General features: G+C 50.0%; 8 protein-coding genes across 8 annotated transcripts; 4 read left to right on the top strand and 4 right to left on the bottom strand.

Moving 5' to 3' along the window:
• Positions 1-282: 282 nt before the first annotated feature.
• HO133_008899 (uncharacterized protein) lies at positions 283-1,818 on the top strand (the record flags this gene model as incomplete). The annotated part of the gene is made up of 2 exons (XM_037299762.1): positions 283-1,357; positions 1,385-1,818. The coding sequence occupies 2 exons, from the start codon at positions 283-285 to the stop codon at positions 1,816-1,818; spliced, it is 1,509 nt and encodes a 502-aa protein (XP_037155763.1).
• Positions 1,819-4,917: 3,099 nt separating this feature from the next.
• HO133_008898 (uncharacterized protein) lies at positions 4,918-6,369 on the top strand (the record flags this gene model as incomplete). Its single annotated transcript, XM_037299761.1, has 1 exon — positions 4,918-6,369. One exon carries the CDS (start codon positions 4,918-4,920, stop codon positions 6,367-6,369), a length of 1,452 nt encoding a protein of 483 aa, XP_037155762.1.
• A 1,033-nt stretch (positions 6,370-7,402) lies between these two features.
• Positions 7,403-9,373, bottom strand: HO133_008897 (uncharacterized protein; the record flags this gene model as incomplete). The annotated part of the gene is made up of 1 exon (XM_037299760.1): positions 7,403-9,373. The coding sequence occupies one exon, from the start codon at positions 9,371-9,373 to the stop codon at positions 7,403-7,405; it is 1,971 nt and encodes a 656-aa protein (XP_037155761.1).
• A 633-nt stretch (positions 9,374-10,006) lies between these two features.
• HO133_008896 (uncharacterized protein) lies at positions 10,007-11,246 on the bottom strand (the record flags this gene model as incomplete). The annotated part of the gene is made up of 5 exons (XM_037299759.1): positions 10,007-10,058; positions 10,111-10,235; positions 10,290-10,741; positions 10,794-11,079; positions 11,133-11,246. 5 exons carry the CDS (start codon positions 11,244-11,246, stop codon positions 10,007-10,009), a joined length of 1,029 nt encoding a protein of 342 aa, XP_037155760.1.
• A 1,512-nt stretch (positions 11,247-12,758) lies between these two features.
• Positions 12,759-14,927, top strand: HO133_008895 (uncharacterized protein; the record flags this gene model as incomplete). The annotated part of the gene is made up of 4 exons (XM_037299758.1): positions 12,759-13,227; positions 13,280-14,003; positions 14,055-14,149; positions 14,203-14,927. 4 exons carry the CDS (start codon positions 12,759-12,761, stop codon positions 14,925-14,927), a joined length of 2,013 nt encoding a protein of 670 aa, XP_037155759.1.
• Positions 14,928-15,894: 967 nt separating this feature from the next.
• On the bottom strand, positions 15,895-17,396 carry HO133_008894 (uncharacterized protein; the record flags this gene model as incomplete). The annotated part of the gene is made up of 2 exons (XM_037299757.1): positions 15,895-16,670; positions 16,742-17,396. The coding sequence occupies 2 exons, from the start codon at positions 17,394-17,396 to the stop codon at positions 15,895-15,897; spliced, it is 1,431 nt and encodes a 476-aa protein (XP_037155758.1).
• A 679-nt stretch (positions 17,397-18,075) lies between these two features.
• HO133_008893 (uncharacterized protein) lies at positions 18,076-19,444 on the bottom strand (the record flags this gene model as incomplete). Its single annotated transcript, XM_037299756.1, is given in 4 exon segments — positions 18,076-18,662; positions 18,812-18,947; positions 18,976-19,167; positions 19,187-19,444. 4 exon segments carry the CDS (start codon positions 19,442-19,444, stop codon positions 18,076-18,078), a joined length of 1,173 nt encoding a protein of 390 aa, XP_037155757.1.
• Positions 19,445-21,370: 1,926 nt separating this feature from the next.
• Positions 21,371-22,097, top strand: HO133_008892 (uncharacterized protein; the record flags this gene model as incomplete). The annotated part of the gene is made up of 2 exons (XM_037299755.1): positions 21,371-21,462; positions 21,527-22,097. The coding sequence occupies 2 exons, from the start codon at positions 21,371-21,373 to the stop codon at positions 22,095-22,097; spliced, it is 663 nt and encodes a 220-aa protein (XP_037155756.1).
• Between the last annotated feature and the right edge of the window lie 216 nt (positions 22,098-22,313).

Raw genomic sequence — 22,313 nt, 5'->3', positions numbered from 1 at the left:
GGACCTCTATTACCTCGGTCCTTCGAGACTCCTTCCCGCTCCACACCTCTGCGGGAATTGATATCAATGCATTGAGACCAACACTATCGAGGAAGGTGAAGCGGGGGTGTGAAGAGGAGGGTACGTGGAAATTTGGGAGAGCGTTGCAGTGGAGTGGTGCAAGTGGGGCAGCAAATCCACCAGATCTCTCTCACATTTGCCTTCAGGTAAGACCAATACTCGATTATAGTCATCTGAAGCTGACCAGTACTATCAGCACGTGCACCGTGACCATAAGTGGGTATGGCTACTACAATTCGAAACATTCCAGACGAGCTTCTGGTAGAAATTCTTGGCAAGCTTTATAAGAAAGACCTGAAAATGGCTCGCCTCACTTGCGCTTTATGGAGCACTTCTGGAGCCAAATGGATGTTTCAACGAGTCTACTTTGCACCTCGCAAGGCACCCATGAAGATCTTCTCGGATATAGCCGCAATCCCTGCTTTTGCTGGAAATGTGAAGGAATTGATCTATGATGGGAGGCTCTTCCTGCCCGAACTCGGAAATTTCGACTCCTATTGGACAGCTTTTCGTGCTCGTATGGTAGAGGAATTTGACCTATACGAAGACCATACGAGAAACGCATTGTCTGGTGCTGGCATGTACTTTGCCGATAAAGTGTACCAACGTTCGATATGGAGCATGTGGAAGCTAGGGGCTGGTGACAACATGAAAAGGGATATTTCCGGTGACCGTAAGGATTTTGAGACAAATGTCGCAAACAGTCTCATCCGATATGCACGTCTGCTTGACCAGCAAGAGAGCATTTTCAAGAAAGGCAAAGATTTCAAAGCTCTGTGTAAAGGGCTACGGTCCTTTCGGAACATCAGTACGGTTGACACTCTCGTCGAGTTCGATCATTACTCAGACTATAATATCCGCTCAGGAGATAAACATGACCGGTTTATCGACCCTCACGAATGGTATAGTTTCCGGTCTCAACTTGAGTTCGGCCTCACCGTGCCACCTTCAAAATGGTGCCGCCGGCCCGACTCCCAGGATGGAGGAGAGCAAGACCAAGAGAAGCACATCAAATGGGACGTTCGTGGTGTCCACACCCTTTTCCGAGCTATATCAACACACTGTCCGAGCCTCAAAAAGCTATGTATAGCCTCAATGGACTACAAAGCTCCAATGACTATCTTTCAATTGTCCGATACCGACACCGAGAAGGTTCGCATTATGGCGCGTCGCCTTACAACCCTGCAACTCTACCCGTACGTCACCAAAAGCGCTGATGGGCCCGAATACGCAAAACAGTATCATTGCCTAGAACTTCTTCTGCAGGAAGCTAAGGCATTGCGCATTCTGTCTTCGAGTAGATGGTTTCTTGACGAATAATTAGGAGAATCAGATGACGGGAATGAGGATTTTGTCTCAAGTGAGGGTACCGATTTCGGCATGTTCCTTGGGAAGGTGTGGCCGCATCTCACCAAGCTGATCTTGACGTATGCTTGCGTGAAAGCACGGGATTTGATGTCGATTTCTCGAGTCCACAGGGGAAGCCTCCGCGACCTCAGACTGGCGAGCATGTCTTTGCTCGGTGCAGATCGATGGGAGCATCTGGGGAAGGAGATGGGTCAGATCCTTATGCTACATTACGTCTGGGTGCACGGATTACGCGATGACGTTACTAGGACAAGGAACTCTTCGTGGCCCTTGATGGATCAAGGTCTTACATTTGTTCGCGACATGATGCAGTGGGCGCTTCCGGACCTGCTCGAGATCGAAGAGGACTGTGGCAAGATTACGGGAAGGCTGAAGGCTGACTCGTCATGATCCGTGTCCAATCATACCCAATGGACGAATCGTGAACTCGCTACTACATCTAGCTTGCATTCTGCTGTATCATAGCTGCTGTGACATCTCGAGACGCTGATGCTGCACGATGAAAATGATTGCTTTAGCTACGTACAAATGAGAGAATAAGCTAGGTAGCATAAGCTAAATGTCAAGGACAAAACTGGTTCACGCTGGAAAGACTAGCCAACTCTCTATCTCTCTGTGGGTGATTTGCAAACAAGAGTCTTGTTACCATTGTGATGCTACAACCTAATCCTTCCAACACCCACCAACGAACGGGTTCAACAGCATCGACGAAGAACAGCAAGATCTCAAGAGTTTCCCTCATTCAAACCTCCATGAGCAACAAATCAACAAAGAATTTAGGGCTCAGACTATTAATCTGGGCCATCATTCCGCACGCCTCCGATGAACAGAAGCGGACGCACAGTACCACCCCTCAGCTGGATAACACGCCTCTCCGGTGTCGCTACTTTACGGGGTTTCATCTCTTGCAAGTCCATGACTCATTGGAGACAGCGGTGTATGACCAATGGCGCGCATCTGACTTTTGTTCGGGACGGAAACGGTCCAAACAAGACGTCATGGACAGCTTATATCAAAGCAGGTATTCTGATCTTGCAGCAGTGACCTGGACCCGCCAAACAGTCACCAGAAATTTCATTCTCAAGCTGTAGAAAGAACTTTTCTTCTCTTCGACCAATTGTCGAGCCAGTCCAGAGACCCCTAATTATCGCAGCGGACTTGGTTGCCAGTGCAAAGGGCTACCCTTTTCAACCAATTAATGTCCAAGCTGCGATACCACGACGAGTGGAACGGCGACAGTTGTGTGGCCAGTGAGAACCTCGATAATGGAGCTTCCAAGGTACATCAGATCCTCCGATCGAACGCGAAGCTAATCAGGCATTGAACAAGCGCTGTGAAAGACCGCCTGGAAGCGTCACAGAGCTCGAGATACGCGTACTAGTACACGATGCGGATAAGACTTCCCAGAGAACGGAAACCTGGGTCATTGAATCCTTGGAGGATCAAATAGGTAGAGATTGTGGGAATTATCCACTTGGCTGGCGGCTGCAGTCCGTATTTCTCCATGGTAAAGGAACGATCGGATCGAAAGCGAGACTAAGCTTCACGCACTTCTCCGCTGGATCGAGAAAGAACTTCCAAGTTGCTCACCTTGAGCGCGTTGGACAAGATCCACAGCATTTGTTGGCATACGCTCTTCGCGAACGGTGTCATCGCCGTCCCATTATGGTCAATCCATATGGCTACGCTTGCGGGGTCCATTCATTGCTCCTGCAAATATGAGAGGCGAATTTATCCATCCCGAAAGGAATTTCGACCGCTCTGAAACCAATGGAAAGACTGGAAAGCGAAGGTGGGAGCCAGTGGCATTCCGTCGTGAAAGTCTCTTCATATTCTATCATCGCCAAGGGGGTTTGTGCGCAGACTGACGAACGTAAACTCTCGCTTCTCCAAACCCCCAAAAGGTAGGCACGCTTCTGAACAATAGAGCATAATACCTTGGTTGGTGCAAAGTTTCTTCAATCTTGCTTGGTAAAAGTGAGTGCGACGACATCGAGATAATTGGATCAACTGCGTCCGACAGCAATGGGACACTCGAATTGAGCACATTTTCGGTCGGCCTAGCTCCAGCTGGGATGGGAATCGATCGGGCTATCTTTCATGAATCTGTTTCACAGACATCGAACGGGAATTGAAAAAGCCGCCTCAGGATATCCGTTGTCAAATCCGTATTGCTTTGCGATACGATACTTTCAGTCAAACTGGCTAGCAAGTGCATAAAGCATACCTTCTACTTCACAAAATACATAGCCGAGTCTGTGAACTGCGGAGATATCTAAAATTGGAAGATAATGCTGAGATCGACATGTCCTTCCCCAGTATCACTCAGGAAGAGGTAGAGAAAGCATGTTATGACACACTGATGAGGTATACGGACACCAATGTCGAAAATCTGTTTTGGGTTTTCAGAAGTCTGACGATGAACACTAGCGCGATTCCTCATCGCTGTGGACATGGCTCTGAACAAGTACCTTGCTACTACGGACAATGTCGCCCTCTCGCCTAAAGTTCTGAAATGCATAGATCCGAATTGATAAGCATGGTCCTCGCCGACTTACTTCAACCGTAAGGAAGTTCAGAGAGTGTGGTGGTTGGACGCCGGTTGCAGGAAAACGTGAGATACAGGTACCTCTTTTCAGTCAATGCTTGACAACGCAATCCCTGATATAGGGGCCAATATGCACTTGCAGAAATTGGTCACGCGTTCCTCGTGATTCTGACCACCATTATACGTATGTCCCTTATCTCATTGACGTGCTCAATTCGACAAGGTAAGATAAAGGCAAACGAGGAATACTTTTACAGAGACTGCCACCACGAGAAGACTTTTAAATGTTTTCTCGTCTTCAATTTCTACCACACTAAGACAATTTCTTCAAAGCTGGTTAAGAATCGGAGCAACTCCAGTAGCTAAAACGCAAACGCAAACCCAATGAAGCGTAAACAGGATGTAGAGTTGCATCGGAACAGCTGCACGCGGCGTCGATTTGGGGGACTTCTTTTCATCGGAGAGACCATGCATCAGTAGTCAAGCACAATTCAGAATGAGAGCAACGGTGCATGAAAGAGGAAGGCTCTTGCGAGGATCTCCGGCGTAGCTATTGCTAAGCCAAGGAGGAGCCTGGCTCCCGTGGACAGTGTACTCTTTGCTAGCCACCATGATTGGCGGGCTCTCTGTTCCAGGCGAATAGCTACAGAAGTCGAAGTTGAAGGGGTAGAACCGTTCGTCGAAGGTTGGATATATATTGTTGTAGGGTGGATTGAAATGGATCAAGCAATCATTCCTCTCTGCTTTGTTCTCAGGCGAGGCGAGCGAGAGTTGGCGCGAGTCGCCAAAGCGCCAAGACGGTAAAACGTTCCCCCGATTTGGCATGTTTTACTTCCTCAACCCCTTAGCAGAACCTTCGCAGGCACGCAACATTCTGTCTCTGGTACAGTATACCTCCAACTACTCATGAGCTTCCTGACTCTTGCACAGTCAGAAAACACATGGCTCCTCGGCTTCAAGACCTCCCGGAGGAGTTGCTCGTAGCAGTACTCGGCTACCTGCCAAAAACCGATCTCAAATCCGCTCGCCTCACATGCATTCGATGCGGCTACATCGGAGCTCAAGGGCTCTTCCAACGTGTCTACTTCGCACCACGCAGATCTGCCATCGAGACTTTCCTCAGCATCTCCGCGAATCCTACGTTTGCCAGGACTGTGACAGAGCTCGTCTACGACGGGAGGTTGTTTTTACCAGAGCTTACGGCCTATAAGCCCTACAGGAAAGCTTTTGATGCCCACATATGCTACCAACATGGCGAGGACAACGAGGACATTGCCGATGCAGAACAAGCAGGGGATGGAGACGGATCAACTAGCAATGTCGGCGATGACACAACAACCCGGCGCCAGGCAGTAACGCCTGGGTGTTTGATAAAAGGTCCTGATCTGTATCATGAAACCCTCGCTGACACTTTGGTACGTTACACGCGCCTTGTCGATCAGCAACAGAGCATTCTTGAGGATAAAAAGGACTATGAGGCTCTCTGCACAGGTCTCAAGAATTTGCCAAACATTACTACAGTCATCGCTCTGGACAAATTTGCTGAGTGCTGCGACTGGGTGCCTCTCCGGGCAGACGATCACTCACGGTACCACCAGCGCTCCGAACTTGAAATTGCTGTCCCTATCGCACCATCATCATGGGCTCGAGCCAAGACCATCGAAGATGGTGAGATAAGAAAGTGGGATGTTCGTGGTATCCAGAGTCTCATGCGAGCGGTTTCTAAGCATTGTCAAGAGGTGACAGGACTATATATAGGGTCAGAGCTTTCGAATGCACCCATGTCCATGTTTGAGATGGATCAGGATGATTATGAAGACGCCTGTACAATGGCCCAGCGTCTCACATGCTTAAAGATGGATTTGTACGTGTCCAGAAGTGATTCCGAGGATGAAGGGCAAGAACAGTACGACTGCTTAAACGGGTTTCTGTCAGAAGCCACGGAGCTGCGTTGTCTCGCGACGAGCGGGCGTATCGACAGCAGCTTGTTCAACGGCAAGGTCTGGCCGCATCTCGAGATCCTGATTTGGGGGGATCTCGGCCTTGAGGAATCGCACCTTAAGGCCATCACTCGAGCCCACAAAGGCACCCTCCGCGAGCTCACATTACGCAACGTCTATCTGTTCGGTGCGCAAGGATGGGCTGATGCCGCAAAGGAAATCGGTAAATATTTGAAGCTACGTCGCGTTAGTGTCTTGGGAGTTTGTGACGAGGTGACAAGGGAAGGGACTGCAGATCCCTATCTTGAGGACGACATTAACCTGGCGGTGGCGCGCAGCTTCATGCAATCAATCCCCCGGACCATCCTCTTGGACGAGAACAGCCACACAATCATCGCCTGTCCCGGGGAGGACTCATCGCTGGTCGAAATCGGCCATTCGCAGGGTCCTTGAATCTCTCGCAGAGCGACCTCCCTTCCATCCCTCGTCCCGGCCCCTCAGCGCCTTCCTTCCGCGAGATTTACCCTCGGACGAGATACCCCGCTAGAAAACTCGCACACGTCCCGTACCTCGCCGATGAGAAACCAGACCCTTCTCTCCGCCTTTCGCAATCTCGCGCTCCACTCCCGTCCGTAGACTCGGCGCGACGAGGGTAACCCCAGAACCCGAGCGTCGACCCGAGCCAGCAAATCCCCAATACCGAACCCCCCTGACCAAAACCCTTCGATAGGCCCCGAGTTCAAACGAAATGGCACATCCGTCACTAACGCAACCGTTCGTTCGTTCAGCGCTCTGCATCCATCCATCCATCCATCCATCACGAGGAAAAACCCAGGCGGATCGACCATGAGCCTTCCCTAATCAGCGAGAGCGTCGATAGCTTGCTATGGTACACTCATGCGACAGCGTGACCGGTAGGAGCTATGAGACGTAGGCTAGAACTGTTGATATGCTGGATGAAATATGGCTTTGAGAGTGTCGAGCATTGTTTTCTGCTGCTCAGCAAGAGTATGCCTAATGTCTGTTCGCGGTCATGAATCCTCCGGATTTGCTAGACGGGCAGGATCAGGGGCTCTACTCGTACACCGCATTGATTTACCCTAAGGAAGGCGAGTCTCTAGATTCTCTTCTGGATTGAAGTTACCGCCATCTTTAATTGGACGCAGAAGATAGGGAAGCTTTGCAGCATAATTGTTTCTAGCCTTATCATATTCTCTTGTGTATATATACTGTCCAAGCTATGCCCGCTATCGAAGCAAATCAAGCAAATCTCTAAACGATGACTTCTTAATGATATAGCTACCGCTGTTCTGTCCGAACCCAACGGCCGAAAAACGTCCTAATCTCCATTGCAGCGGCGAGAGACCTTATGGCTCCAAAGCTGCCAACGGAAAGCACAAATAGGGTTGCTTGTATGTAGGATGTAGTATGTTGTACATGAACTGTGAATCGTAGTCGTTGAAGCTCTCCCTTAGACAGGAGTGTTTTATAAAAGGCCTTTGGCCTCATTGCTATCCTCATCCTCGGCTAATGCTAGCCGCCCAGACTTGCCGATGTCATCCTGACGGCTCGCAAATAATGGAGAAGCTGGGTGGTGAAAGAGCACGGGAGGATACTGTGGTGGAAGGTGGTGCTGGCGAAGATATGGATTCAACAAGTTGAGTGTAGATCCGGGGTATTTCGGCTCCGCAAGACCACCAAAGTCCATGTGAGGTGGTAAGGAGTTGAAGAACTGAGGAGGCTGGTTTCCTGTGACGGAAAAATAGCGCTGGGTGATCCTCCCATTGTGGGCCTGTGAGACTTGATCATCAACCCGCCCATCGCCATCTAGAATTGGTTCGATATTCTCACTGTCCTCTTCCGCGGTAGATGGCTTAGAGCTGTTTGCAAAGGACCTGAGCTGAGCGTCCCAGGGCAGTCCGTCGGGCTGAACTCGTTTTTGATTTCCGGCAGACGACTTCAAGGGCGCGAACGGATTTCTCCAAGCTGAAAGGCCATCCGCTTGCGAGTGGGGAGGACCCTGGTGACCGTGTGTATTGTGCAAGAAGGGATAGCCTTCTGTCTTGGCGTTGGGCTTCGCTGGACGTGTTCCTGGGATTGCACTTTCCGAACCCCCTGTGGCCACATTGTCGTTGAAAACGTCGAATGCCTGCCGACGACTGTTGCCAAAATTTCCACTCGTCAATCTTCGCTCCAAATCTTCTTCATTGGCTGCATCGTAGCCCATGTGAGCAGTCTTGGGATAAACGAACCGGGGCGGTGGAGGATCCAATGTGGCAAGTGCCTTTTTGGAAATATTGCGTAGGTCGGAAGCTTGTGTAGTGGGAAACTGGCCTGGTGCCTTACGTGCTCGGCGAGTCGGTTTTGGAGCGTTGGTGCTGATGTCTGTAAGCAGAGTCTTCTTGACTTTGGTGCGCTGTCGCTTTGGCGGAGGTGTAGGTTCCTTGAGTGGGCTGCTCTCCACATTGCCAGTGATAAGCCGTTCCAGTTTCAATGATCCGTCTGGCCAGTAAATTCGCTCCATCTGCTCAACCACACCGGAGTTGTGCTCCATCTGCTCCAGTATAGAGCCGTCCTTCTTCTGATTGCGGAGGCGTTGTGCCTCTAAGCTGGCAGAGTCGAAGATGGACATACCAGGCCACTTGACTCCTTTGAGTATCGGTGGCTGTATGGATTCTACTTTCTCAATATTTCGGCAATTGGGGTCAGGTGTCGAGTTGGCATATTCCCCTGCCTGCTCAACCGTCTGAGGAGGCGAAAAGCCAAAAGGATCACCAAGAATCTCGGAGGGGTCAGGATATGCTGTCCTAGTTGGGCTGCGAATGAATGTGTTGAAGTAGTCGTTCTCGCTATCCGTACCCGGGCCAGGATCCTGCATAAACTTCTGACCGCTTGGAATCCTTGAGGGTGTAGATGCTATGTCCGCTCGACGGTTTGCGTTGACATCCTGTTCCTCACACATCCGAGGGATATGGTAACGGTGGTCGAAAGCCTGGTCATGCTGTGGCAGCCCGCCGTGCCCTGATAGACTAAGAAAGGGCGATGGACTCGAGGGTGGGAACCAAGAAAGCTGAGGGTCGATAGGTGGCTCTTCGGACTTGACGGGACTTGCTTCAGGGAGTTTTTCAGAAGTTTTGGCACGCCTCTTGCGCGGCCTTACGGTCTTGGCTGAGGCTGAAGGAGGCGATTTGACAGAGCGCTTGGCTCTGCTACTGGTGTCTTTGGATTCCCTGAGAATGAGACGTTGGGATAACAACTTTTCGAGCTGATACTTCTCGTACCAACGGTCGTACGCGTCGAGCTTTTCGCGGATTGAGGCATCTTGACGGCTACGAACCTTCGCTTTCAATTCCTGTGCAAGATGGCCTTTGGAAGCGACGTGAGTCAGTAGATGGGAGATGTCGCTGAATTCTGGATCCTTGGGGCAGATTTTGCAAAGCAGTGGAATGGAAGTCATGATGGTTGCAACTGACTTTGTAGCAAGACGCAGGGGGACAGGTTGTTGCAACAGCAGTGGACCTCGACAATCAATGTGTAGAGGAAACAACGAGGTGACAATGATTGCTGAAGGTGGTGAATGCCCTTCCCCAGAAAAGAGTGAGTGATGGGTTGATGTGAGCAAAAGCAAGAGGAAAGGTGCAACGAAGTGTAGGAGAAATGGGCATCAGGCAAGAATTAGCGCCAAGACTTCGTTCGCTTTTGCAAATTTTCTGAGGGAAGGCACGTCTCATCCAGTCTCAATGAGCAGACATGTCCGTAACTGTAAGGCTATGGCTTCTGACGCCTGCAACCTCATATCATTTGCCATTATGATCAATTTACGACTTTGGTGGCAGGTCAATTGAGAAGGAGGTCCAATCGTACGTGCACATCAAAGGGAAATCTACCCACCACTTTGTGGCATTCCGCTTTGCAGCTGACCTGTCAATGTCCGACATCTTTGGGAAGCGGCCCTCGACACCGACCAAAAGATAGAGTCGCGACCCCATCGAATGTCCAAATTGGAGCAACTTGGACCTTTGATTTCTTGCACAGCTGGGTCCACCACCATTCGAGTTCACACCTACCCCTCTAGATACCTCCATACCTGTCAAGTATTGAGCTTGCCCAGTAGACGTTTGGTTACTTCTCGAGGCATGCAACTGTAGCCGAATCAATTCCCAGTAACTTGAATCATAAGTGAGTAAGGCTCACTATATCGGATCAACTGCTATCAGCCCTGGAAAGCCGATCAAGCTCAGACCTGCAATGCCGAAGTGTGTGTGAAATACATCCACCATGTCCCCTGGTCTGTCCGCAATGCCGCCTTTATCTGGATCCTACGGACAGGTTAGAATAAATCATTCTAGACCCATGAGGTCAAAGATGCTCACCTGGCATCGGAGAATAAACTGGGCTAGCTTGTCTCCGTTGATCCAATGAAGACGATCAATCATAGCCAAACTACTGCCTACCCACCAGCTGTAGCACACATCCTCCACCTTCTCTGGTCTGCCGTTGAGACCGCCGTTTGGGACCTGCCGTTCGCTGAGCCAACCGCCAAGCCGGTCCTTATCTACCAAATCGAGTCGACCAGCTATCGCCAACGCCGCCACGCATGTGAAAATTTGGCCCGCATGGGATTCTGCACCAGGGCTGACTCCATATCCACCGTCGAAGTTTGCGCAGGCTTGTATATGAGTGACTGCCTTGGAGACATTGACGAGGCGAAGCATGTGGAGGAGTGAAAGAGCGTTCAAGGCCCCGTACAGAAAGCGAGTATCTGTTTCGCCCCACTGATCTCCGGCAAAGGACCCCGTCTCTTGATTCTGTAGGTCTGCAATGTCTGTACATTTCTTTTCAGCTTCACTCTTGTTCAATATATGATTCAAGCCCACATTTGCCAACCTTCTCCGTTCCAGCTTTCCCACGCCGATCTAGCTCTTCTAGTGCATCGACGGTGCCGAGAATCTGGACTGCGCTCACGGTGTAAAGCATGTGGGCATCGTGACCGGGAGCCGCTCCGAAGCCACCATTTTCGTGTTGACAGGAGAGGATAAAGTCGATGGTTGCGAGACGAGATAAGGCGTCGGGATGGCCGAGTAGATGTAGAGCGGTCAGCCCCCAATAGACGCCATTCAAACGCAGGTGTTCCGTCAGCCAATATTCCAGCTCATCTTGCCGCTGTCAGCGAATGAGCTTCCGCGTCGTTCCTGAGTGGTTTCTGCAGGACGTACGGTGTCCAGGCTCTGAATGTACTCCACGTGCTTTTCCACCACCAGTTTGAGTTCGTCTGGCACATGACCACCAGCGGACGCACCCCCTCTTCCCGGACCAGAAACCAGTGACATGATAGTGTGTATACTTCTAGATGATAGTGCTATCGGATCAGATGATGATGGTTGGTTGTTGAAGATGAAGATGAAGATGAAGATTAAGGTAAAGGGTAAAGGTAAAAGATCCAATGGGTTTCGATGAGGGTATCTGACCGCTAGATTTGATACATGTATCGTGGATGGATGATGGAGAGAGATGAAACAAGCGAGCGAGCGGAAAAAGGTTTGATTGGCAGTTGAAAAGAGTGGGTAAGACCAAGGACAAGGTAACATGGTAAGGTAATTACGCTAAGAAAGTTATGCCCTGCATTAGCGTACTTTTCAGGGGACGCCTCGGGACAAGGAAAGTTTAAAGGAAACATTCCAAGCCGTGTCTGTTCCCCGCCAGAAATCAGCATTCAGCATTCAGCGAAAAGAGGACCCTTTACAACAGCTTGTCTTTTTTGCACTCATCAAAACAATATCTTTGACCCTTTCTTCACACTGCAAAAAAGTGTATACATCAAATTTGGTGGCATACAATATACATGTCAGGGTAGCACCGCAACTGTCTTTGGATCCTCTAGGAACCCGGCCGCCGGCCGAGATCCTCGCTGCGATTCATTGACGAATCGAGCTTACGCTACTGCATCCCACTGCATAAAGAGCCGCAAATTCCATACGGACGCTGGTCGTCTGTCTGAGGTTCTTGACATTTTTGGATCCTTGTTGTATTCTACACTACCCTTCACCTCAATCTCTGGAGACCAGCCTGTCATTGCCCACAAGTCGAGCCGCCTCGAACCTTTTGCCCATCGATTTTGGCCCGGGAGAAGATTGATCAGTTGGAGCATTGGAGGAGCTCAAGGCCCGAGGGGAGGAATCTCATGCGTTGGGTATGACTCGATTTATTCTTTCCCTTCCATAACGCTCGAACTGTACGGATAGCCCGTGGAGCGATGTAGTGTCATGCAGACATACAGCAGCACCGAGTTTCTTTTCTGGAAGCGGAGCCTAATCATTGGAAGACACATCGCTAATGCTCGGTCTTGCGGCAGAAATCTTCAAAAGACTCCAGACAGACCGCCTGGTGCTTCATCTCTCATCCCTCTCGTCCCACCAAAGTCTACCGTGAGACCTTCTTAGAACACTGCCTGGCAATTAAAAGCTTTGGCTGAAACAGAAAGAATACATAAAGGTCTTACGGCTAGGCTAGCGGAGCCGTTCAACTTGGCACCTGTGGGCGTTCTGAACAAGCGAGGATTGGGAGTGAGGTATGGGGCGTTGTTATTGAATAAGGGTTTCAGTGGTAAGGTGTTTCCCGGAAGTCTTATCTACCATCTGCAATGGATGGTTACCCTGCTAGGATATTGAGACAATTGTCGTGCTGACATGTCCCATGGTAGATTATATGGTGAGGCAGGAAACTGAAACAGGTGCCTGACTGGGTTTTCCAAGTGAACCGAGACACGCTACCTGCTTTACTATCTCTTTGTCCTACAAGCCAAGACATTCTTCATGAGACTCTTTACCGGCCTGATATAAGACATGAAGAAGATGACTAGACCGGCCTCTCTGTCCTTACCCTTGGCAAAAAGTGCATCGCCGGTCAGCAGGACCATCACATCGTCCACGGATAGGGGGAGCACATCACCGTCGCCGAAAAATTTGCACACTAGTAGCGCCGAGAACGCACAACCTTTGGAACCTCACTCTGTAGAAGATCCATCAAATTCACCAGATCTCACATCGCTACCACCATTCCCATCTTCACCAAAAGCCACGCCAAACCATGCCCGTGAGCCATCAAAAGGCTTCTTCTCAAACATGAAGGCTTCCAAGTCCTCGAACAAAGTGTACAATATGGAACCGACTATACGACACGTGTCTGAAGATACAGCAAGAAGCAATGTTGATTCGACTGAGAAATCGCTATACTCCCTACGCAAGACTACAGGATCAACTCCTGAGTTGAGTCTATTGACCTTACAGAGCAGCGTAACAGAAGATCGTGAGGGTAGGCTGTTCTTTGAGGACCTACAAAGGATCAGGTACTGACTTTGCCTAAGGTCGCCATGTCCAGGAACAAACAGTTGCTCGCCGTCCAGTGGAATCTTCTGCGCAATTAGATAGCAGCATTGCAGCCAGTCCAACTGAGCCGTTGCAAGGGAGAAAGCCCAAGCCAAAATTCGGTGGCTTCCTGACTCGCACACGATCAATTCGTATGGACGATGGACCTAGGAAGTCAAAGCCGACGACGCCAATCCTTACTACGAATCCAGAAATCATGGTACAATACGACGGCTCCAGTCAGGCCGAGGACAATCAGAGAGCTCCGAAAACGGCACCACTGCAACAGGACCGTTCACTGCGTGACATGATGAATTCCAATACACGCAATCGTTCTGCGGACCGCCAGCCCCAATCTAATAATAGTCAAGAAAACCTTGGCCCACGTCGTGAGGACAGACCTTCTGGTCAAGGGCTGTCGACCTCTAATTCCAGAGTCTTCCGTGAAAGCGGTGGAGCACATGGCGGATCTCACATCTTCTCTAATATCAAAAACACCTCTAGCAAAGCTGCAGACGGCCTTGGCAAAGCAGGCAAGGGAATCTTTGGAAAGATCGCTCGAAGCGGCAGCAGCAACGCAAAAGAAGAGGAGCGTTACGTCTTACGTGTCATCAATCTACCTCTCATCGATCAAACTCGACGTACGCGCATAGCCAGACGGCTCGAGGACTCGAAAGATAAGACAGAGTTTTGGATGCCTGCCTTACCCTGGCGATGCATTGAGTCAGTCTACCTCAAGTCCAAAACTGAAGCATAAGGCTAACGCTGCGGTAGCTATCTGAACTTCCGAGGATGCGAAGAAGAAGGCCTCTATAGAGTACCAGGCAGCGATGTGCAGATCCGTCATTGGCAGAAGCGCTTTGATCAAGGCAAGTGGTAGTCATGGACTGTTCTGTAGCGTATCTAGCTAACAGCAACGCAGAGAGCGACATTAATCTTTTCGATGAGGAAGAACTCTACGACATCAACATCATTGGGTCTATGTTCAAAGCTTGGCTTCGCGAGCTTCCGTCCGAAATCTTACCAAAGGATGTCCAAGCTAGAGTTGCTGAGCAATGTGCAGGAGCCACAGAAGTCCCACAACTCTTAAAAGATGAGCTTTCGTCGCTTCCTCCATGGAACTACTATTTGCTCTTCGCAATCACCTGCCATCTTAGCCTCCTCACAGCCTACTCCGCCAAGAACAAGATGACTTACGGCAACCTCTGCATCTGCTTCCAGCCTGCCCTCAAAATCGACGCACTTTGTTTCCACTTCCTCGTTCAAGATTGGCGCAACTGCTGGCAGGGATGCTGGACGGAGAAGGACGCCCTTGAAGCGGAGTATGGCGTCCTTAACGGCGATCTACCCTCGTCAAGTGGTAGCGGCGCAGGCAGTGGTGGAAACAGCTCAAGCGGGTCAACAGCTGTTGCTGAGGAGCGCTCGTTGGCTTCCTCAAGCAGCCATAAGCCTTCGTTGGGGGGACGTTCTCATCAGATGAGACCACCGCCACTGTCACTCATCAAAGTCAGCGACGACCACTCATCGGGATCTACAACCTCTGAGGAAGGAGGCAACCAGAATGGCTACGCACATACAACAAGCAGGACACGATTACCAGAGCTGGCGCCTGTCATGCCCTTATCTCCTATTAACATGAGCCATTGAGCATCCGACCAATAATACACATCTGTACACGGGATGCAACCTTTTCGGAAACACCATCCACGGTGTCCATCTTACGCAATGACGCTACCTTCGGTGACCCTTCGCGGCCACGCAACTGTCCGCAACGGGAACAGGAGTCACAACACGGCGGCATCCATCATTTTTTCCATTCTAAACACTGTCTTATCCATTAATCTTCCGCAGTCTTGAGGCGACTGAGCAGGCATCTCAGCCTGAGCGAACAGATATCCTAGCCCGTTTACCCACCGTCGGTACCGGCTTCACTTTCCTCCCGGGGAGCGACCCCTTTATCATTGGTCCCAGCGAGTCCTTGAGTTTGGCTATCAGATACCAAATAGTCCTACGTTTACCCCGCGGGTTTGATTGATCCTCACGTCGGCCCCTACGGGCGGCCGACGGATGAGATTGGCATGAGCGCGATTTTCGAAAAAGGCGTCGTTGTATGATATCCTACCAAGCAGAGCGGGTTTTCACTCAATTGAGATAATCTATTCTACACACTATAATCCATCCCCTGCATTCCCTTGACCCGGTGCTCTACAGGGCACGAGCGGCTGATAATTTCCCCCCCCCCCCTATAAAATAATCAACGCCCTCGGTAGACTTGACCTGCTGCACTCTCTAGGCTTCTCATGATTGGGGATCCGTTTCTGCTCGGGGAAAAGGAAAGGGGCAGGAGGGCGAGCTGGGTCGTGGATGAGGAATTCGGTTTCGCGATGCTCGGTCGTAGATAGATAGACCGTTAAGGATCATCGGGGTGGTTGATTGACTGACTGACTGGGATATATTATGAAGGTTTTTTTTTAAAAAAAAAGTGTGCATGATGGGCGAATTTTTCTGTACAATGAATGCTGTACAATATGTAGATAGGGCTGCAACACCCAAGCCATGGCCCGATCCATTTTCTGTACTACAAGTCGCACATGTACATCTCTGCACCACGCTGCTACACCCTCATCCTGACGACCGCCCTTTCCAACTCGCCCACGCAGCCACCGCCGCTCAGACACCATTTCTCCCCCACGAACCCGTCGTCAACCCTCTGCCTCACGACGCCACTGAGGGCCCAATACTCCATCAAGCCCCTCGCCTCCTCCTTGCTCAGCCCGCCCATCCGCTTCACCTCCACCCCGCCCCCTTCGAACACCCCGAGGACCCGCTCGTCGTACTTGGCGAAGGGATCTTTCCGCACGGCGGAGTTGCCCTCGAGTTGGCCGAGGGCGAGTTTCAGGGCGGGAACGACGGGGCTGTTGGATTCGGACGTCGAGGCGAGGACGAGGCCGGCGTTTGGGAGGGGTGAGGTACCGGAGAGGTGGTCGAGGAACCATTTGATTATGGTGAATTGGTGGGCGTGGATTGGCTGATACGTGTTCGATATGTAATGGGTGTTCCTCATCGCATGCGCCAGTCCATCCATACACAGCAACAACGGTGGTCGGTCCGGGAGTGTGAGTTCCCGATATAGCAGTTCGAATATGGGCCAAGCGATCTCTGGGTCTTCCGCACCGAGGAGAGCGAGACGCGAGAGAGAGATGTTCGGAGGTACGGGAATAGGGATCTCATTTTCCGCAGGCGGTTGGGAGAGCTGTAGGGTTTGGAGGATAGGGTTTGCGCGGGATATGGCGTTAAGGAGGGAGGCGGTGTAGGTGCGTTGGGTGTAGAGGGTTGGGGTGGTGGAGGGGAGGGGCCCGTACTCTGTTTGGGCGAGGATGAGGTCTTGGGCTAATGGGAAAGATCAGCAGAGCGAACGAAGAAAGGATCGACTCAATGCTGTAAAGCGAGTCTCCGCGTACCTTGTGGGATGTTGATTACGACCCAGTCTTTCAAAAAGGCCATCGTCATAGCTTGCAGCAGCATCGTCGTCTTCCCGCTCCCTCTCTCACCCACAAACACCCGTCTAATGGTCTTGTCCCCTATTCCCAGGCTTATATTTTCAATCTCCGTCGCCATATCCAACGTATCCTTCCTGATCAGCATGGACGGCCTCCTGAACAGCGGCCATCCCTGTGTGACCTTGAATGCCTCGACAGCCCTCAATTGATCCACCACCGGTCCTGGTATAGCTAAGACGTGCCCACGTAGACTGTCATCGATCATTGATTGAGCGGTGATGTCCTTCAAGCCTTCCACTTCTAATGCGTTGGTGTTACTGAGTACGACTCTCTTCCGTAGAGCTTTGCGTTCGCCAACTGCTGGCTTTTTGCCTCTATCGACCTTTTGTAACTTCTTTTTCTTCTTGGTGAAGGTCTTCTTGGCTCCTTTGACGTTCACTTCTACCATTGGAGACTTGGCTTTCTTCTTCGGTGGAAGGGCGCTTAGAGACGGGCTGGTCGTAAAAGCTGCTGTCGACGCTGGGTAGAGGGTGCATAGCTGCTGTGGGGGCCGGCGCGTTGGGCATGGTTGACATGAAGCTCGGGCTATGCAGCGCCAGCAAGTTTGGAGGCTCATTTGTTATGTACTTTATGTAGTTTCAACGCCCGAAGCTTACAGACTGGAGGGCGAAAGCAGGAGTGTTGATGTCGAGAAATCTTCATCGCTGCTTTAACTGCGGAGGAAAGCCTTGTGTAAATTACGAGTAGCGTATTCAAGAAGTATGCAATTTATTGGCATCGGCCGACCTAACGTGACTTCCCGAACACTGCAAGGTGGCTACGCTAATACTCAATCGAGTACAACATTTTCTGACAGAATAAGAGTATCATCCTTTGCTACCCACACGAAGACATAGCCACCATCTCATTTCAATCTTGTAGAGCTTCATAAAGGCGTCCCAGGCTCCTTCCTACATGAAATCTGCCTTCATTCGCCTTCGCTTCCAACTTCGCTTCCCGTCTCCTCCGATTGTTAAGATTTGTAGATGAGGTGTAACGCATGAGAGGGTTAACCGGAACAAAAGTACGCCTGTCTGTATCACACTTGTTGCACCTATATTTCCTTCAGGATGAAACGACCCGTTGTGCGCTCATCCTGAGAATTGAGCTCCTTTTTACGAACTGTGCGGCATTGAGAGCATATGAGCTCAACGATCTTCGAATCTGTACCGAGCGGGCCACACATTAATGGTGCCAATACTGAAGAAGAATCGTCATTATCGTAAGTCTCCTGTAGGCGGTATTGCTTGATGTGTTCATGGTCGTTCAATGCGTGCTTGGTAGCGTTGCCGAGACTTGACATAATCATCAGAATGGTGATTTTCGTAAGTCTCCTGTAGGCGGTATTGCTTGATGTGTTCATGGTCGTTCAATGCGTGCTTGGTAGCGTTGCCGAGACTTGACATAATCATCAGAATGGAGAGCACGAGCGTCGCGCCGCGCGCGATTATTGCTTCGACCTCATTCCTATCAGTGAAGCCCCTTGGCGATAGGTAGTTCTTGATCGATTCTGGCAAAGTCTCAAAGGTGTGGGCCACTCCACCTCTTTTCTCCAGCGCACGTTCTATGATGAGGGTCTTCAGTGGATCTTGACCAGCGTGTTCCTGATAGTGTTGTAAGATCTCGGGATCATCTGTCTCCTGGAGAAATTTCATAGCTTCCTCGATGTATTTCGCTTCCCATCTGTTGCCCTGGCTTTGGAGTAGATGGGATAGAACATTGCAGTGAATGTTCGGAAACTTGGGCTCAATCTCAAATTGATGAAGAGTCTTCGTTGGTAGCGTTTGGAACAAGAGAGTACCCAACTTCTCTTGAATATTGTGTACAAGCTCCAAAATATCATCTGAAAGCCTCAAATGTATGGGAATACGAGCGAAGCACACCGTTTTCAGCAGTCTATTATAGCGATCAATCATGTGATACGGTAATGATGGGTGATGTTCTTATATGTTGGATGATGATGCTGTCCGACTCGTCGTTGGAGATTCGAACCTTGACCCATGTACAGGCGGAAAAAAGCAGTGTCGTCTCTGGCTCCTGCTCCAGTGATATTGATGAATACTGCGGCACCATTATAGTCGAGGTTGGATTGGATTTGACCGAGCCTCCACAGAACTGTCAGTGAATGCTGCAAATTTATAAATGGAAAACCTCACTTTCAACATCGTAGGGTGACCCTTTACTCCTTTCAAGACAGTTGGTAAAATCTGCCGTAATGGTGTCTTGACAAGACTCCTGTTCATTGGGGTGCCGGGACGCTGTAGAATCGTGTTGAGGTATTCGTAACTTGTTCCATCTCGATTTTTTCTAGAGAATTCTGTCCAACCAATATCTGGTGTCTTGTAATTCTATCTATGGATGAGCCACTTTTGTTTTGGGCTCTCCTTCTCGCCACTGAGGCCAGGGAATCCATGGGCAACCATTCGAAAGTCCTTTCCCATTCTCATGGACATGCTTATGCTTAGGCTTAGGCTTTGTAGAAGATGTCGCTTGATCTTTTGAAGAGGTCATCAAAATGCTCGCAGTCGAACGGATTCGCGTGCTGTCAAGTCCACTTCCCTCATTATCCGAAGCAGGATAAGTCTCCAGCAGATCAAATTTTCGATATACTTTCGACGCGATCATGTTGAAGGTGGCAAAATATACAGACTACTCTAAACAAAAAATCCACGATATGTATTGATTAACATAGATATATATGTTGCATTAGGCAAAATTTTCCATCCAAGGTCGCTTAGCTCAGTTGGTATTTATAACCAATATAATCTAGCACCGATTAATTTACTGAGTTGTCTGATAGGTTAGAGCGTGGTGCTAATATCAATTGTCAACGCCAAGGGTATGTGAATTTGATTACCGGTTTTCCGATCGTCCGATGTCTAACGTCTACCAGTCGCGAGTTCGACCCTCGTAGTGACCAAATTTTTTTCCTTTTCTCTTTTCCTTTCGCTTCTCTCCCGTTGTCGTTTTTATCTCTCATTCGTATGCATGTCTTGTATTTGCGTCTGAATGAAGAATGAAAGGATGAATTAGATCTCCCGCTGGCAAGGAACGCGCGAATGAGAATGAGAACAAAAAGATCGACGTCCAGGCTATAAAGTGGGGGGCAAAGCAGAGTCTTCACTTCATGATAAAAATACTCTAATCCTCCGAGCAACCCTCAACCAAACACGAAGAAGGCCACGACTTGTTGCGCCTGCTGGGACGGGCGACCGAGCTACAGGCTGACAAAGCAAGGTTCGCCATCATGCCTTGAATCAAGTCCAATCCCCATCACCCCGCGGACTCTCCTATCGGTAGCCATACCACCAAGCACCTATACCCAAAATTACTACGAGGTCCTCGCCCTCCCCTCCACTCCTCCCAGAACACAGACATCATAGATCAACATATCCATCTCGCCTACCACCGCACCCTCCTCCTTTGACTACCTCGATAAATCCCGCCCTTCCCTCACCTCACCGCCCACTTGAGATTATATCATAGACCACCAACATTCCAGCCGAAAGCACAGCCTTTCCGCAAACATAAAGGGTGAAAAGGTAGTTGATACGTGTGCGCGGAGATTTCGATGCCTTGTATGGTGTGAAAGGAGTGTCAAAAGCAGCGTTGAAGTCTGGTGGATTCGAGTTTAAAAATGGAGGACAAGGGTGCGTAAAAGGGCTGTAGCCGATCCGTTTCCTATAAAGTAGAATACCTTAGAGTACTAGTATGCTATCTTGGCGTCCACACAAGATCGCGCCCCCATCTAATTTCACCTGTATAGACCACCCACAACAGATAGTATGAATCCTACCTACTCCCTTATTTTAAAAATTATATTCAGAGCTTAGTATTACATACTAGTACAATATCAGATAGGGGCGCGACCTTGTAAAGTATAGACGCCAAGAAATTGCCTTCTTTCTGAATACCCCTATTTTCTTAATCATTGGGGAACTAGAATCGCGATTTTGGCACCCCCATCTAAAAACCAAAAAAGTGCTTTTCTTGAATAGCCTCACAACGATAACTTACAACGCTCTAAAAACTTTATAGATTTTAATAATTATACGAGAGATTATGATTATCAAATTATAGAAGATCTTAATTATTCTTTCTATTATAGAATAAGAATTTAATAAATTCTTAGATTTTCTCGAGATAGTCTTGGCGGTAAAAAAAATAGCCGAGGTAAATTTTTGAAGTTCGCGATATATTCTCGCTTTTTATATTTCACTTATAAGATTAGAATTAAAATCTTTCTTAATTTAAGAGTAGATTCCTTAATATAGTAAGTAGATTTTGTAAAGTTTTTTAGCCTGTAAAAATGAGTGGTGGTGAGGTTATATAGGAAATTCAAATTTTTGATATTTGATTATCGGGGGGTGCCAAAATCGCAGATTTTTTTTAGTTTCCCAATGATTAAGAAAACAGGGGTAGGCTAAAAGCGGCTCTGCAAGAAAAAAGTTGCAAAGATCCACCCATAGCCAGTACCTTTGATATCGAGCAAAACTCTCAACCGACTCAAACCCAACTCATCTTCGGGATACATCCAAAAAGCTCCCCATCATGCCCGGCGACTCGACGCCGGCAGCCTCACAAGCCGCGTCCACCAGCGCCCTCAAATCCGCTCCCAGCGCCGCCTCGCACCCGGACCCATCGTAAATCCCACCTTCCCCCCAACTCACAGCCGACCTCACTGACCCCACCCCCCTTGCCTCCCAGCTCCATAACGGTAACGAAAGCCATCCCCCCAACCTTCGACCTCGGCAACCTCCTCTGCCACGACCCGACCCCGCTGCCCCCCTTGCCGCCCCCCGCCCTCCTCGCCGCCACCGCCCGCGACTGCGCCCAGTCGCTCATCAACCAGCTCCTGACCGCCTGCCCCGTCGTCACCGCCGCCGCCGGCGGCGGCGTCCTGATGGCCCTGCCGCCCGCCACGTTCCCGCTGCCGCGGGAGAAGCCGCTGCCGCGGAAGAAGGCGGAGACGACGTGGGAGCGGTTCGCCAAGAAGAAGGGGATCAGGGATCGGAAGCGGGGGGAGGGGGGGAGGGAGTATGATGCCGGGAAGGGGGAGTGGGTGCCCAGGTGGGGGTACAAGGGGCGGAATAAGGACGGGGAGGGGGGGTGGATTGTGGAGGTCGATGAGGAGAAGGAGAGGGGGTTGGAGGGGGAAGGGACGGGGAAGACGGTTCGGGGGGAGGGGAGGAGGGATAGGGTGGAGAAGGTTAGGAGGAATGAGAGGAAGCAGAGGGCTAATGAGAGGAAGGGGAGGAAATCAGGTGGTGGAGGATAAGCAGGAGAACAGTCGGTGTGACGCATTGACGAGCGACGACTTGCATTGCTGGCGCTCTGGCAAAGGCTACGGAAGGATCAATAATCGACGACTTCGGGCAAAACATATGGCTTTGTTCGCTTTCGTGCAGCGAGGCATAGTAAATCCGAACTGTTGGGAGAGATTATGTGAAAATGGAGGTTTGAAAGCATTTTCCATGGCTGGGATACCACCTAC

The sequence above is a fragment of the Letharia lupina genome, assembly GCF_014066315.1.
Source record: "Letharia lupina isolate WasteWater1 chromosome Unknown contig_5, whole genome shotgun sequence".
Lineage (NCBI taxonomy): Eukaryota > Fungi > Ascomycota > Lecanoromycetes > Lecanorales > Parmeliaceae > Letharia > Letharia lupina.
This window is presented reverse-complemented; position numbering and strand designations above follow the sequence as displayed.